At 44.1% G+C, this 17,420-nt stretch overlaps 1 protein-coding gene across 1 annotated transcript in view; it reads right to left on the reverse strand.

Annotated features, from left to right (window-relative positions):
- The window catches only part of LOC132572495 (protein SSUH2 homolog), a 50,741-nt gene extending 45,484 nt beyond the window's left edge, over positions 1-5,257 (reverse strand). Inside the window, exons 1-2 of the mRNA XM_060239608.1 lie at positions 5,046-5,257; positions 2,503-2,561 (exon numbers count right to left, since the gene is read on the reverse strand). Coding sequence (XP_060095591.1) covers positions 2,503-2,561; positions 5,046-5,056 — 70 coding nt within the window. The 5' untranslated portion in view covers positions 5,057-5,257. The remainder of the gene's footprint in view (positions 1-2,502; positions 2,562-5,045) is intronic.
- Between the last annotated feature and the right edge of the window lie 12,163 nt (positions 5,258-17,420).

Consider the following 17,420-nt stretch of genomic DNA (forward strand, 5'->3'; position numbering starts at 1 on the left):
TTGGTAGAAAGCATTATCAAGGACAGAATGAGTAGGCACATTGATGAACACAAGTTATTGAGGAAGCATGGGTTCTGTAAGGGAAGATCTTGCCTCACTAACCTGTTACAGTTCTTTGAGGGGGTGAACAAACATGTGGACAAAGGGGACCCAATAAATGTTGTTTACCTTGAATTCCAGAAAGCTTTTGATAAAGTTCCTCATCAAAGGCTCCTTAGTAAGCTCGAAAGTCATGGAGTAAAAAGACAAGTCCTTTTGTGGATCAAAAACTGGCTAATTAATAGGAAGCAGAGAGTGAGTATAAATGGGCAGTCTTCACAGTGGAGGACAGTAAGCAGTGGGGTGCCGCAGGGCTCAGTACTGGGTCCCATCCTCTTTAACTCGTTCATTAATGATCTGGAGTTGGAAGTAAGCAGTGAAGTGGCCAAGTTTGCAGATGACACTAAATTGTTCAGGGTGGTGAGAACCAGAGAGGATTGTGAGGCACTCCAAAGGGATCTGTTGAGGCTCAGTGAGTGGGCGTCAACGTGGCAGATGAGGTTCAATGTGGCCAAGTAATGCACATTGGGGCCAGGAATCCCAGCTACAAATTTAAGTTGATGGGTTGTGAACTGGCAGAGACTGACCAAGAGAGAGATCTTGGGGTCGTGGTAGATAACTCACTGAACATGTCAAGACAGTGTGCGATTGCAATAAAAAAGGCCAACGCCATGCTGGGTATTATTAGGAAGGGAATTGAAAACAAATCAGCCAGTATCATAATGCCCCTGTATAAATCGATGGTGCGGTCTCATTTGGAATACTGTGTGCAATTCTGGTCACTGCACATGAAAAAGAATATTATAGGAAAAAGTCCAGAAATAATAATTGGAAAAAGTCCAGAAAAGGGCAACTAGAATGATTAAAGTTTTGGAACACTTTCCCTATGAAGAAAGGTTAAAACGCTTGTTGCTCTTTAGCTTGGAGAAACGTTGACTGCGGGGTGACATGATAGAGGTTTACAAGATTATGCATGGGATGGAGAAAGTAGAGAAAGAAGAACTTCTCTCCCTTTCTCACAAATTGCCAACATTCGATGGATTATGGAAAAAGCACAATAGTATCAGAAAAGCGTCTACTTCTGCTTCATTGACTATGCTAAAGCCTTTGATTGTGTGGATTACAGCTAACTGTGGCAAGTTCTTAAAGAGATGGGAGTACCAGCCCACCTCACATGTCTCCTGAGAAATCTGTATAAGGGTTAAGAAGCAACTGTCAGAACGGAATATGAAACAACTGATTAGTTTAGAATAGGAAAAGGAGTTCGACAAGGATGTAAATTGTCACCCTGCTTATTTATTTTATATGCAGAGTACATCATGCAGAATGCTGGCCTGGATGAAGCACAAACTGGAATTAAGATTGCTGGGGAAAATACCAACAACCTCAGATATGCAGATGATACCACTCTAATGGCAGAAAGTGAAGAGGACCTAAAGAACCTCTTGTTGAGAGTGAAAGAAGAGAGCGCAAAAGTAGGCTTGAAACTCAACATCAAAAAAACTAAGATCATGGCATCCAGCCCCATCACACCTTGGCAAATAGGGGGGGAAGACGTGGAAGTAGTGGCAGACTTCACATTTCTGGGATCCAGGATCACTGCAGATGGTGACTGTAGCCATGAAATTAAAAGATGTTTGCTCCTTGGGAGGACAGCTATGGCAAACCTAGGCACTATAATAAAAAGTAGAGACATCACCCTGCCAACAAAAATCCGTATAGTCAAAGCTATGGTATTACCAGTAATAATGTATTGCCGAGCGAAGAAGAATAGATACTTTAGAGCTGTGGTGCTGGAGAAGAATTTTGAGTCCCTTCAACTGCAAGAATATCAAATCAGTCCTAAGAGAAATCAACGCTGACTGTTCCCTGGAAGGTCGGACGCTAAAGCTGACACTCAAATACTCTGGCCACCAAATGAGAAGGGAGCACTCACTGGAGAAGATCCTGATGCTGGGAAAGACTGAAGGCAAAAGAAGAAAGGGATGCAAAAGATGAGATGGCTGGACAGTTACTGATGTAACTAACACAAATTTGAGAAGAGATCGGAGGATGGTGGAAGACAGCAGGACCTGGCATGACTTGGTCCATGGGGTCGCAAAGAGTCGGACTTAACTGTGTGACTGAACAACAACAAAAATGGAATAAACAAACAGGAATTTGTTACAAGAATGCTTTTGTCAATTTTTCATAATAAATTTTTTCTACCTTTTAATGTAGCATGAGTTAAATAGTGGGGAATCTAATCCACTTTAGTGAGCATGAATGAAAATGAGCCTGGATTAATTAGCACACATGTTTGGTCTTGTATACACTGTTTCTTACAGTTAATATATTGAGAGCAACCCATAAATTTTACTGTTGAAGCTGTACTCAATTCTGCCTGAATGTCCTTTTGGTTGATTTAACATTTCAGTTGTTTAAAGTAATTATTGATGATAATAATGGTTTAAGTTTTCATACCAGGTGTCCCTTGTGTTGGCATTGTACCGAAAGTTCCAAAATTCTGGTGCGAGGAGGCACTGGCAGGAGAAAGTGAAAGAGAAAATGAAGTCAGTATCTTGCTAGGTTAAAGCTTTACATGAATAAATAAATCAGCGGAAATACACAGAGCAGCAGTAAGTAAGGGCAAGTATGGTACACTTACAAAATATGACCTGATAGAGAAAATTGGATTCAATCAAAGGTGTCCAAATTAGTAAAACTATATTTAGTACATGCAAAGTCTTTATTCAGTTGACCATGGTCAAGGAAAGTCTCTACAAAAGTTCAAGACATCAAAGGAAGTTGTATATAAGGACCCATCATCAAGAATGTAAGGAGAGCCATGCAGGATCCGACCAAAGACCCATCAAGCACAGCATTCTCTTCACACGGTGGAAAACCAAACTGCCTCTGGGAAGGCCACAGACAGGATGGCTGCAATGACATCCTCTTGCACATGCTCCCCAGAAAATCATTTAAGAAAGCATACTGCTTCTGGTACTGGACGAGTAGGTATCCATTATGATGAGTAACCATTATGGCTAGTAGCCATTGATAGCCCCACCCTCCATCCAAAGAGATTTTGTGTGATTTTGAAGACATTTACCACTAGAGAAAATTTGATCACTTCAAAGTTTAAATGCAGCCAAGCCTGGATTCAAACAATAACTCCCCACCACCACCTTGTTATACACTTATTCTTTTCATTATGGTAGACATCTACAATGAACCAAACATTGTGAGCATTTATTTGGCCGCCTTCCCCATCCATATGCCAAGTATCAGCCTTTTCCACATGTGGACTTGCTGGAACTGGGATGAAAGTAGCAGATGATTATGTGAACTCCTTTATAAAGTTATTATTTATATAAATATTGCATGTAAGGTCAGATTTTAGTGACCTGATTGCAGTAGTAGGTCTCACAGATAGAAAACAGTTGTAAAGGCTGGATTGGCCTGGTCTGAGTAGCCATTTGTTCCTATTATCCCAAGCAAAGAAAAGGACTTCCATGTAGTACCACAGCTACTTTGTATCTTGCTTACATCAGTGTCACCATACCTGGCCATGCAGGTATGTACATACACCAAAAAATTCACAGACTGGGTGGGTGTGCTAAATAGTGCATGTCTGGGCCAAATTATACAGGATGCTGGAGTTCTGCAAATTACATGAGACCTGAAGATCTTCTGGAATTTCAACAGATCTCCAGAGTATAGAGATCAATTGCCCTGGAGAAAATGGCTGGTAGGAGGGTAGATCCCATGGAATTAAAGCCCACTAAGTTCCTTTCCCTCTCCAAGCCCAACCACCACCATCACATTTCACTTCAAATCTTCAGCAATTTCCAAACCCAGAGTTTGCAATCCTAGCTCCAAGGGTATACTTAGGGTAATCAAGTGGGAGTTGTGAGATTCATGCAGATTTGAGATTGGAGTTTTAGGAGACGAGAGAGCTCAGCAGGGTATAATGCTATTCTCCAAAGCAACTATTTTGTCCAGAGGAACTGATCCCTATTGCCTGGAGATCAGCTGTAATTCCTGGGGATCTCTAGGCCCCATCGTGCAGATTGGCAGCTTTGTTGTTACCATCAAGTCACAGCTGATTTATGATGACCCCATTGGGTTTTTAAGTAGGGTTGCCAGCTCCAGACTGGGAAATACCTAGGGATTTTAGGGGTGGAGCCTGGAAAGGGCAGGGAATGGACAGGCCACAAACTTCAGCAAGATACAATGCCATAGAGATCACCCTCCGCAGGAGCCATTTTCTCCAGGGATGATCTCCATAGACTGAAGCCCAGTTGTAAAAGCAGGAGATCTCCAGGCCCCACCTGGAGGTTGGTAACAGGCTTTTTGAGGCAAGAGATGCTCAGAGACGCTTTGTCATTACCTGCCTCTGCCTAGAGGCCCTGGTGTTGCTTGTGGGTCTCCCATCACAGATACTATAACCAGGGCCGACCCTGCTTAGCTTCGGAGGTCGGACCAGCCTGGTTAGAGTGTTAAGTCTTTAGCCGCAGCCAAAAAAGGAAGGGTGATCAGAAGTGAAAGTAAGGGAGAGGTTTAAGTCTTCCTTCCCATGCATGTCCCACTTTTCTTTCTTAAAAAAAAAAAAAAACCTTTTCCCCAAGTACCTTTAAGCTCCTAAACGGGGGGGGGGGGGCAGCAAAGCAAACACGATAGGGATTCATCTGGATTGCTTAAACATAGCAGGTTTTCTCCGCCCCGCCCCGCCCCTCCCTCCTGAACTTTCTACTTCTGTATGTCTGCTCTAAACCAGTTTCTGTTATTTGGGGGACGGGAGGGGCTGGAGAAAAAAAAAATCGGAAGTCCCAGCCGTTTGCCACTAGTCTAGCTACTAGCCTATTTCCGAGAAGCAAACTACCGCAAGAGGACTCGCTTCAGAAAACACAAGTAGGCACACAGGAATGAGAGGGCTTGGGACAAGTTGCCATCAAAACGCGCAGTCCACACCAACACCCCGTGGGCAAATTCAGTTTGTTTCCCCATGTCAAAGTCTTTCTCACCTGAGCGCCATGCTACTCTCGGCCGCGGTTTTATCAAACGCTACAGGAGAGAGTGCAAGCAATAGCAACCGCTGAGCTTGGTTTTGTCCCCGCCCCTGTCCTGCCTCATTTCCCACCCACGGCCTGCGCAAGCGGAATTCTCAGAAATCTCGCTCTACCCGGAACTTCCCGGAATGGCGAACTTCCTCAGCAATTTGGCAACTAAATATATAGTAGGCGGCTGGGGGGGGGGGATTTATTGTACATCTGGAAACAATTAGGTTATTTTCATTTTAACATTATGAAAGAAGTTCCCATGGGACCTCTCTGATCAGACATAATGGGGATTGCGGAGCAAGGAGATTACCCTCGTAGTTTCAGAGTTTTCCGTTCTGCTGTTTTTATCACACACACACACGAGAGATTTTTCATCTAGTCCCATTCATCCCCAAAACCTGTACTTTTTAATAATGAAAGGAAAAGAGGGAAGGATGTGTACTCTGATATTAAATTGAGTTTGAAACAAACTGGCACTATTAAGAGAAAATGTATATTTTAGTAATTCCCATTTTGTGTGCTATGAGAAATAAATTAAAATTAGACATTAAATACTGTTAGAGAGAGAGAGAGAGATGCAGGAAGTTGTCTGCTACATCCTTCTGCAGTTTGCTGCAGTTCAGCTTCTTAACTGTATTCCCCCACACCAATACACAGAGTGTTTTCCTGAGTATTTCAAGGGTTTCTAGGCATCCCAATCCTCCTGCCCTGGCGGGAGTCTTCTGGATTTCCAGCTCCTTCCCCCGCCCCCCCCCCAAATGGAAGCGGGAGGAGGGGGAAGGGGGGCGATCTGCAAGTCCGGTTGCTTTTGAGCCCATCTACACTGAAGTGGAGAAGAGGCTGCAGCGCAGCGGCGTCGCCCGCTCTGCCTCTGAAGTCAAATGAGATAAGGGGATGGTGGAGGCAAAGGGAAAAGTGAGCCACAGAACTGGACGTCCCACAACGCTCCTTGCTTCCCGCTGCTGTGATCCACCGACGCACCAGCCTCCCGGCCTAATCACCTCCCCGTTCAGAAACAGCGTGCAAGCACGCTCCCTGCAGCCCAAACACGCTGAGAGGACTGCCGAGACGGGGAGCGGAGGCTTCAATACAAGCGTTGAAGCCCCGCCCCCTCCAGACGCGGCCGAAAGCGAGCCGAAGAGTCTGCTCTCAACACATACATTGGATCCCTCCTTCTTCCATTGGATTTCTTTGCAGAATACGGCAGGTAGTCTTTGCTTTCCCTCTTGATCTGTCCCTCTCTTATTTTCCAAACCACATGTACACCTTTAGCCCAAAGAGTATCCCTTGTTCCACTTTGGAGCAGTTCTGCTATTTGTTGCTATATTTAATAAGATAACAAATGTGTCTGTGTTTTTGATTTAGTACTTCTAGTATTTGCTTAAGGTTATTTCCCCCTGCACACACACACACACACACAAACACACACACACTACCGTACCAACTCTCTGAATAAATTTTGTATCCCTTTTAAAATCAGATCTCTGCCATCCTTTTCCAACTGAAAACTTGCTCCTCACTGTTGCCACTTGAGGTAAAAGATCTTGGTTTTCTTTGCTTTGTACAAACATGCAAAGCTAATTCTCCTTGTTGATCTGAACATAATATTCATGTGTTTGTTGTGTGGGCATGGTAACATTTGCATAGATATAAGTAATAACAACACCATATAATGTGAAGAATAAGGTGGTATGATCAGCCGTGTCTCTGGGCAGTGAGCTACTTAACCAAGGGTAAACACCAGTGAGTATATTTTTTATAATATTAGTGCCATTATTTTCAGCAAATATTGGCTACTTACAAATATTAAAATCTAGTACAAAAATTAAAATCCATAAAACACAGTGTGTTAAGAATGCCTGTCTTTTTTAACATGCTGTTTTGGGAGGAGGATTTGCATTATAAGAACATAAGAGAAGCCATGTTGGATCAGGCCAATGGCCCATCCAGTCCAACACTCTGTGTCACTCAGTGGCCAAAAAAAATTATATATACACACACACACACTGTGGCTAATAGCCTCTGATGGACCTCTGCTCCATATTTTTATCTAACCCCCTCTTGAAGCTGGCTATGCTTGTAGCCGCCACCACCTCCTGTGGCAGTGAATTCCACATGTTAATCACCCTTTGGGTGAAGAAGTACCTCCTTTTATCCGTTCTAACCCGACTGCTCAGCAATTTCATTGAATGCCCACGAGTTCTTGTATTGTGAGAAAGGGAGAAAAGGACTTCTTTCTCTACCTTCTCCATCCCATGCATAATCTTGTAAACCTCTATCATGTCACCCCACAGTCGACATTTCTCCAAGATAAAGAGCCCCAAGTGTTTTAACCTTTCTTCATAGGGAAAGTGTTCAAAACCTTTAATCATTCTAGTTGCCCTTTTCTGCACTTTTTCCAATGCTATAATATCCTTTTTGAGGTGTGGTGACCAGAATTGCACACAGTATTCCAAATGAGACTGCACCATTGATTTATACAGGGGCATTATGATACTGGCTGATTTGTTTTCAATTCCCTTCCTAATAATTCCCAGCATGGAATTTGGGCACAAGTAGATTTTTCTTGAAAAGAGGTGGAAATGAAGCTTTGGAGCTCAAATCTGATACTGCTGAGGGAATGATGCTTCATATTGCAGTAAGAGAGAAACGGCAAGCGAGTTTAAACAAATGCTAAGAGTAAAAGACTATTTGACTTTTGCAGTGGTATGATGAAGAGCTACTTCTAGAATATCCATATGACAAATCTTTATTTTGGTTAACAACAAAGCACCATTCTTTAAAACTCAGATTTCATGCTTTTTTTTCTTTTTTCTTTGCACTGGCAAAACACAACATTGTAGGTTCTTTTAGAGTGCAGGAACCTGAGCCACCATCAACACTTGACTGTAGAGTAGGGTTGCCAATCCCCAGGTGGAGGCGGGGGATCCCCCAGTTTGGAGGCCTTCTCCCCGCTTCAGGGCCGTCAGAAAGCAGGGGAAGGGGAGGGAAATTTCTTCTGAGAACTCTATTATTCCCTAGGGAGAGTTATTCCCATAGAAAATCATGGAGAATTGATTCGTGGGTATCTGGGGCTCTGGGGGGAGGCTGTTTTTTGGGATAGAGGCATCAAATTTTCAGTATAGCATCTAGTGCCTCTCCCCAAAATACACCCCAAGTTTCAAAAAGATTGGACCAGGGGGTCCAATTCTATGAGCCCCAAAAGAAGGTGCCCCTATCCTTCATCATTTCCTATGGAAGGAATTGAAAAGGTGTGCCGTCCCTTTAAATGTGATGGCCAGAACTCCCTTTGGAGTTCAATTATGCTTGTCACAGCCTTGATCTTGGCTCCACCCCAATGTCTCCTGGCTCCACCCCCAAAGTCTCCTGGCTCCACCCCCAAAGTCCCCAGATATTTCTTGAATTGGACTTGGCAACCCTAAGGGTTTCCGCCCCCCCCCCCAGCACCTTTATACTGATGTTTACATAAAGAATAATGCACACAAAGCAAGTTTTGTGGACTTTGTAATGTTTGCAGGACTTTTCTAGGTGCTGCCCACATCCAAACATTTTCCCACCCCTCTTCCTAATCATTTACTTTTTTTTCCTAACCTCTCCAGACAGCTTCTGCATTTTTAAAGGGTTGCATTAATGTTGATATATTGCTATAGCAAGTGACCATACCTGGAGCAGGGGATCTTTTATTTGTTAATTTCACTTCAGTTAGCACCTACAGCCATAAGAAGGTAAGAATATAAGCAGAGCCTGCTTGATCAGAGCAGTGGTCCATCTAGTCCAGCATCCTGTTTCACAGAGAGGCCAGCCAGTTGCCTTGAAGGATAAACAGAACATAGAAGCTAAGGCCCTCCTCTGTCGTTGCTTCCCAGCACTGGCGGTCAGAGGCTTTAGGGATGAACTCTGGCCTGAGATATTCTTGGAGATTTGGGGGTGGGGCTGGTAGAGGAGGGCATTTGGGGAAGGGTTTCACTTAGAATCTACAATGTACTATAAGTTTGCCCTCTGAAGCTGCTGTTTTCTTCAGGGGTGCTGCTCTCAGTACTCTGAAGATCAGTTGTAATTCCAGAAGAATTCCAGGCCACACCTGGAGGTTGACAACACTAGTTATACTGCTTCTCTATATGGATGCTCCTCTCAGTCACCATGGCCAGTGGCCACCAGGATCACAACAATGATGACTGCAGATTTATACCCTGCCCTTCTCTCTGAATTAGAGGCTCAGCAGCTTACAATCTCCTATATCTTCACCTTCCACCCTGTGAGGTGGGTGGGGCTGAGAGGGCTCTCACAGCAGCTGCCCTTTCAAGGACAACTCCAGTGATAGCTATGGCTAACCCAAGACCATTCCAGCAGCTGTAAGTGGAGGAGTGGAGATTCAAACCAGGTTGTCCCATATAAGAGTCTCCACACTTAACCACTACACCAAACTGGCTCTCTCAACAGTTCCCCTTTGGATATTGGCAGACAATGGGGGATATAGTCAATCACTATAAAGAGGGATCAATTCCTTCCTGTGGGTAACTCAAGAATTTTATTGCCAACTTCCCATATGATCTGAGAACACTGGAGTGGTACACTAGGCTTGAATGTATTATTTCAGGACATTGTTCTGAGGAGAAAATGGAGGAGAGAAGAATGATGTAAGCTACTGTGGGTGCTCACTGGAGAGAAAAGTGGAGTGTAAATAAACAAAGGAATCCTCTAGTGGCCAGCACTGGTAGCATTAATAATAATTCTCAGCATTCAATCAACAAAAGTGACAGGAAGTTACAATGAAATTGAAAGTATATGTGGAGCAAAAATTACAGTGAAAATCACATCAATAATGTGAGATAATGCACTGGCATAATCAATCTATACAAATTCAGATTATGTACCCAAATTCTAATAAAGCTTCTTTATTGAGAAAGTTTACAATATTTCAAACATATCCAGACATATACATTTATAGCTGGTGAATGTTCTAGATACCTTCTCTATCAACCAGGTGAAAGGAGGGAATTCTGGAAGCACGGACCGTCCTTGTACTTCAAAGATGGTGGTTAATACAAAGTTTCATTAGACGAATGCCATTTTTATACATTGATATGTATGGCCTGCTGCACCTGTTTGAGCTATTTTCTCCTCCAGCAATAATAATCACCATTCAGAAGAAAAAAAATAAACTTTTGGAAGTCAATTTGGAAATGGGAAGTTTCAGGAACTAGTTTAATTCTTTTACCATGACTTTGACCCTTATCAGTTAATTGGAGCCAGTTTGCTTTTTTCCAGAGAACTTCTTTCTCAGTCTTGCAGGCAAGTACTGACGACATCTTGCAGACTCTACCATCATGGGGCAGGGGAGGGGGGAGGGATCTTTCATGAGAAGGCTTCTTTTGCTATAAGAATGAGGCCTGATCTCAGTTCCTGAAAGTAGACTCACTGGCAACTTGCTTGCTTTACTAAAAAAGCAACCCACAGGCAGGTCATTAAAATAAAATTTAATCTTGAATTCTATAAACCACCATCGGTTACAACTCATAAAAAGCACACAGTTAAACTGCAAAAAGATTCTGACCAGTGGAAAAATCTGGGGGAAGTAAACATATACAGCAGTAAAAAAAAGAGACCTGTTTCTTAAGAGATTTGTAACTAGATTTTCAGGTGTTTTCACACAAGACGTTAACTTGTGTGTGTCTCTCTCATTCATAGTTTTAGGATAATACAAATGAGAAAAAAACACCTCCGTTTAAAAATGATCATAGACTTTAACTGAGGGGTGTCTATTGCTTCCTAAACACAGAGAAGTGAAAAAATAGTGTGTAAATATGCAGTCTCAATCGATGCCAAAATTCTTCCCATGAGTGCAACAGCTTGGCACCACCAAGTGGCAAAGGAGGGTAGATGTCTGAAAATATAACTCTTTGATTACATGATATGATTTAAACAGCAGCTAGATGACATCTCAGTGTGTGATAAAAGACTATGTTATAACTAGATGTTTGTACTTTATTATTATTCTCATTATGACTATCTAAATATAGTCTGTCAATTATAGAATAGCTTTTATAGAATAAACAGCTAGAAAATCAGCAACTCTCTGTCTAAACAAATAAGCCACCTCTGGTTAATTGTTCCTTTTAAATGCATTGCTGACTTGCCAAAATGGGACATTTTATGAGACAGGCTAGGATTTTACCAACATGTACTCACTGTATTCTTTGTAATAATGCAGGTGTGTAGAGAAAAGTATAAAATATTAGTATAAGGGCATGATACTATTTCCCGTCTGGACAACCCTGTGAAGAAAAGTCAAGCTGAGAGAGAGATTGAAGGATCCAAAGTCACCCCATCACCAGTGACCAGATCAATCTTTCTAGGCAAATATTGGATTTAACAGTCAAAGGCTTGGTGGAAGAGCTCCGTCTTACAAGCCCTGCGGAATTGTAAGAGATGGATCCCACAGAGATAATCAAAACATTACACATTAAAGAGAACAGAAATTACATAAATAAGATCTCATTCACAATAAGCTAAATATAGCAGTGCAGTCCCTAATCATTTATCCAAGCACATTTGTAAAATAATTTTATGCAATGCAACCCTGTTACCTGTGCAGAAAAGCCTTCTTGAGAAGTTCAGTTTTGTGTAGTTTTTGGAAAAGTCAGGAGATTGGGAGCTTTCCTGACATCCTTAGGCAGGTCATTCCACAAGGCAGGAGCCACGATGGACAAAACTTGAGCACAGGCAACTGTTCCCATTTTCATCTGCAAAAGCCACTGCTGATTTGAGTGAATGTAACACAGAGTGATGTAACACAGAGAGAGGAGAAAAGACCATACAAGGCTTTTTATGTGATAGCCAATACCTTAAATTGAGTCCAGTAACAAATGGACACCCAGTGGAATGTCAACAGAATGGGAGCAATATATGTGTTCCATCTAGCTCCTGTGAAAAGCTAAGCTGTGACTTTCTGGACTAGATGGAGTTTCCGAGTTGATTTGTAACAATTTAACTATCCAGGTTTTTTTTAAGGCTTTTAAAAGGTTAGCAATTACTAGGGCTTTTTTTGTAGCAGGAACATCTTTGCATATTAGACCACACACCCCTGATGTAGCCAGTCCTCCAAGTGCTTACAGGGCTCTTCTCTCAGTCCCTACTGTAAGCTCTTGAAGGATTGGCTACATCAGGGGTGTGTGGCCTAATATGCAAAGGAGTTCCTGCTACAAAAAAAACCCTGACTATTGTGGTAAAGTGAACTAACAACCTGACACAACCTCTGCCGGTAATCTACTCATTTCAGTGACTTCCCATCTTTCATTTTTAAGAAGATAAATATTTCTTACAGAGATCTAAGTGGAAACAATAGAAATGAATAGAGATTGACCTATACAAATGAAAGCAAAAATTCAGAGATGTGAGCAGATCACAGCAAGAATGTTAGTTCTATAGTGCAGTGACAGCACAATATGCAGCAATGTGTGGTTGTAGCTAGGGATGTCAGCTCTGGGTTGGGAAATACTTGGGAATTTGGGGAGTGGAGCTTGGGGAAGGTGGGGTTTGGGGAGGTACCATTGAGTCCATCCTCCAAAGCAGCCATTTTCTCCAGCAAAACTGAACTTGGTCATCTGGCAATCAATTGTAATAGCAGGATCTCCAGGTGCCACCTGGAGGCTGGCAACTCTAGCTGCTGCCCTGGGTGATGTTTTGCCAATAAAGGAATGCCAAGCTATAGGTACTGCCTATATGTGGTTCTTATTATTAATATTCTCCTAGCCTGGAAAAGGTCTAGGTCTTCTGAATCATTCATAAAGTTCCCACAGTAGAAAAAACTATCTCAGGAGAGCAAACAATTCATCAAGAAAACAATAAATGGTCTTCATGAAAAAGAAATAGACCTGGTGAAAAGAGACCAAAAGCACATCAATAAAGATATTCTGAAGTGAATTCAGTGCTACTTCTATAGTATATTAATAGAATAGTGTTTGCATTGTCGTAGCTGAGGGGGGAAAATCCCCCATGAATTCAGTGTAAATATACACCTGGATACCTTGGAGGGAGAAGAAGAAGAATTGCAGATTTATACCCCGCCCTTCTCTCTGAATCCATGGGATGGAGAAAGTAGAAGAAGTCCTTTTCTCCCTTTCTCACAATACAAGAACTCGTGGGCATTCAATGAAATTGCTGAGCAGTCAGGTTAAAACTGATAAAAGGAAGTACTTCTTCACCCAAAGGGTGATTAACATGTGGAATTCACTGCCACAGGAGGTGGTTGTGGCTACAAGCATAGCCAGCTTCAAGAGTGGATTGGATAAAAATATGGAGCAGAGGTCCATCAGTGGTATTAGCCACAGTGTGTGTGTGTATTTTGGCCACTGTGTGATACAGAGTGTTGGACTGGATGGGCCATTGGCCTGATCCAACATGGCTTCTCTTATGTTCTTATGAATCAGAAACTCAGAGCAGCTTACAATCTCCTTTATCTTCTCCCCCCACAACAGACACCCTGTGAGGTGGGTGGGGCTGAGAGGGCTCTCACAGCAGCTGCCCTTTCAAGGACAACCTTTGCGATAGCTATGGCCAACCCAAGGCCATTCCAGCAGGCGCAAGTGGAGGAGTGGGGAATCATCCCCGGTTTTCCCAGATAAGAGTCCACACACTTGATCACTACTGGCTCTATGGATACAGAAATTCTATGGATACCAAACTGGCTCTATGGATACAGAAATTCTGGATACAGAATTTCTGTATATACCAGAGGGATAGCTGCATTAGACTGTTGCCCCCCTAATAGTTAACGAGGGGTTTATTCATTGTTAATGTCATGCCTGCACCAGACCCAGCCCTTGCTAACCCAGAGCAGGAGCCACCTGAAACTGATCAGGCCACACCAGGCCCGTAGCTCATCCCCTCCTGAAACTGATCAGGCCACACCGGGCCCTAGTGCATCACCTCCTGAATCCCCGCCACCTGTGAGCCGGCTCCGTGAAAGGAGACGGCAGGAGTTCAAAGACAGACGGAAAGAAGCACGCATGCGTGGGAGGAGAGATCTAAGCCCGGAGTACTAACGAGTTAACAAGCCAGCACAGTATATCTGTAGCCCTGGCCGTAGGGCAAACTGTGCTGGCAACGAATGATCCTCCTCGGACGTGACCACGCCCTGCACCCTCTTGCCTGCTGAGAGAACCCGTTTGCTCCTGACCCGGCTTGAATCTTGGACTTGGAACTGGACTCTGCTTTTGCTCTGTGGACTGGCTTAGGTACTTTGAATATATTCGGCTTGCTTCCTCTGGCTTTTGACCCACTGCATTCCTGTGACGACGCGCCCTGCTTCTCCCTTCGGCTGGACTGATTTATGGTAGGGACTAATTAGGACTGCTAGATAACGCTTGTGCTGCTCCTTGAAAGCACCGTAGCCGGCTGCCAGCATCCTGGCCGATTGCCAGGGCAACAGCAGCCGCCCGTCTCTACCTGAAGGTCCGGGTCGTGACAGTTAATAACCTTTATGGTATTTTATGGTTGTTGGGGTTTTTTTGTTTTAAAAGCTGTGTTGAGCCAATTTACTGGAGAAGCACTGTGGAAATCTTCCAAATAAATAATAATAAAGTAACAGCACAATCGGGGGGGGGGGGGCCGCAGATCAGCTCAGAGAGCTGACTGACCCTTATGCTGGTGTAAATTCAAGATATACCAGTGTAAGGACCAGTTACACTGGCACAACCTCTCCATTGCACCGGCACAATTCAGGTGTAGTCCCCTGAGCCAGTGTCTCTGTGGATGTTTCTGGGGGCATGGCCACATTTAGGAGGCTCCCTAAGCACTTTCTGTGTGGGAATGTCCCCTGAAACAAGCACAGAGTTGCACCACCAAAAATGGTAGTGTAGCCCATGGTTCAGATTGTATATCAAAATTATTTTTCCCCACACTGCTCTGGCCATGCCTACAAGATCCCAACCAGCTTAGGATGCCAACTAAGAGCATGATCAATCACCACTCTCCCTTGCACTGCCCTGACCCCCGCTTCAGCACCTAATCATGCCTCCTGACCCAACAAATTCTTCCAGCCAGTCACTCCCCTCCAAAACTTGTGAGGTAGGGAGTGCAGCATGGAGTGCCATCTGTCAGCTCCCTGCCTTGTGAACTTAGAGTGAGGCAGGAAAAGTACAGAGAGGGCACTTACCACCACTGGGCAAGTACCTGGCAAAAAACGTCATTAGGAAGAGCAAAGTTCACACTTTGTGGCTGACCTCTCCCAGTTTCTACCCCAAATAGGTACTCCATCCCCTCCTCTCCCAGTTTCTACCCCAAATAGGTACTCCATCCCCTCCTCTCCCAGTTTCTACCCAGAACAGGTAATCCATCCCCCAAGGGACCAAAGGACGAGCTATGCAGTGACAGTTAAGCAAGACATCTGACCCCATCACCCTTTCCTTCCATGGGCACCTGCACTGGCAGCCAGTTACCCTATCAATGGTGCCCCCCAGTCTGGACCCTAGCAGCCACTCTGTACAGTAGCATCCCTGACTCTGGACCTCCCACTCTGGATCCTACAGGAGTTCTACCCCCAGCCAAAAGGGGTCTGGTGTGTGAGGCCAGACTGGAACAGCTGCGGGGGAAGGGGGGCATGGCTGCCAGCTGTGTAATGGAATGACTGTCACTGCAGTTAGCAGTGCCTTCCCCAATCAGAATTCAATATTCTCAGAACCCATTTCTTTGCAGGACTGGGGTCCCCTGAAGCAGCTTCTGAGGTCATCTCTTCTAATGCTGGTAGTTATTAAAAGAGCATAACACATGTGATAGGGTTCAGGATGGCACAAGACCTTTGGGGGGGCAGTCACAGCATCTAATTGATATTGTGCACTGTCTGAGACCTCTGGGGAAGGACGGTTTTTAAATCTAATAAATAATCATTAAAATAATAAATAATAATAAAATAATTTATGTACTGCAGGGGCTGCCATGTAAACTCCATGACGACTGCTATGGCAACACCAGGTGGCCATCCAGAAGCCATTGGAGCTAGTCATGAAAACTCTTTTGTGCTAGTTCATTCTGCAGGAGCCAACCCAACAGGGAGAGGTGTTGTCATGGGTCAGCCAGCTGCCATATCCTCAGAGGAGGAGGAATTGGACGAGTCAGGCCCTGCACCTGTGAAATACCCACCTGAGCAGCTGGGCCAAGAAGCATACCCAATGGGGGAAACATCAGAACACTTCCCAATCATGGCCAGGCTGCTCATTCTGGCAGGAGAAAGAAAGGATACAGAGGACATGGCCTCAGTCTCTGTTGGGGTCCCCTAAACCAACAGAGCATAGAAGAAGGAAGGAGCACTTGACAGCTACAGAGAGAAGACAGAGCACTCACCTAATTGCACAGCAGCAATCAATGTTAATTCCTGGAGAAATCTTTACAGGATCTGGACTGATAGTACTGTGTTATGTTATTTTGCTTTTAATTGCATTTTATTGGTTTTATTGTATTTGACTGGTTTTACTTGGATGTGATCCACCCTGAGCCCGTTTGGGAAAGGGCGGAATATTAATTTACCAAAATAAATAAATAAGCTGTTAGGTAATGAGAAGGACCTACACCTGGAGGAAGATGAATCAACCAGAAAGAAGCAACATCTGGGCCTTGAGGGATGAGTCAGCAAAAGGAGACAGAGAAAAGGACACTGAGCAAGGCTCAGTGTGGAAGCACATTTGCTCACCACACCCCTCTTATATGACCCACTTAGCGAACAGAGCGCTTCCATGACTTGCTACCTTGTACTCTGTCCTTACAGCTAGAACCCTAGACTTTGTATCCTGCATTGGTTCTCCAGCCCTGGACCTTTGTTTCTCTGACTTCAAGACTGGTTTGTAGACCATGCTCTTGTATCCTGCCTTGTTATTGTCATATTGTGTGTGTCTTGGAAACCACAAGTAGAGTAACAGTACTAGGCTTTGCCTTGAATGCAACAGGTGTGATTCCAGTCACTGAGCCCAAACACAGTAAGCACCCTTACTGCAGAAGAAGCTGACACCCTGGAAGGGCCTACTGGTATCTACCCAGCTGGTGTGTTGGATCTCTGCCCCATTTGGAAGATGCCCCTGGAGAGAAATATGGTCCCCAAGGTAACAGTACACTAAGAACATGAAGAATATGCAGGGTGCCCTGACATATCCCTGGCTGGCTTTGGGGCGAGTGGTGGTGATGGCAGGCACCTTGAATGAGGTCATTCAAGGTTCCACCAGACACTTATTTCCAGAGATGCCGATCCCTGTAATGGACCTGATAAGTGTCTCAGACTTTCCAGGGTCATGAAGCCTGACTGGCTTCCTTATTTCAGCATGAGCAGACCACTGTAAAAGTGCTACCACC

This window comes from Heteronotia binoei, chromosome 5, assembly GCF_032191835.1.
Source record: "Heteronotia binoei isolate CCM8104 ecotype False Entrance Well chromosome 5, APGP_CSIRO_Hbin_v1, whole genome shotgun sequence".
NCBI classification, from domain to species: domain Eukaryota; kingdom Metazoa; phylum Chordata; class Lepidosauria; order Squamata; family Gekkonidae; genus Heteronotia; species Heteronotia binoei.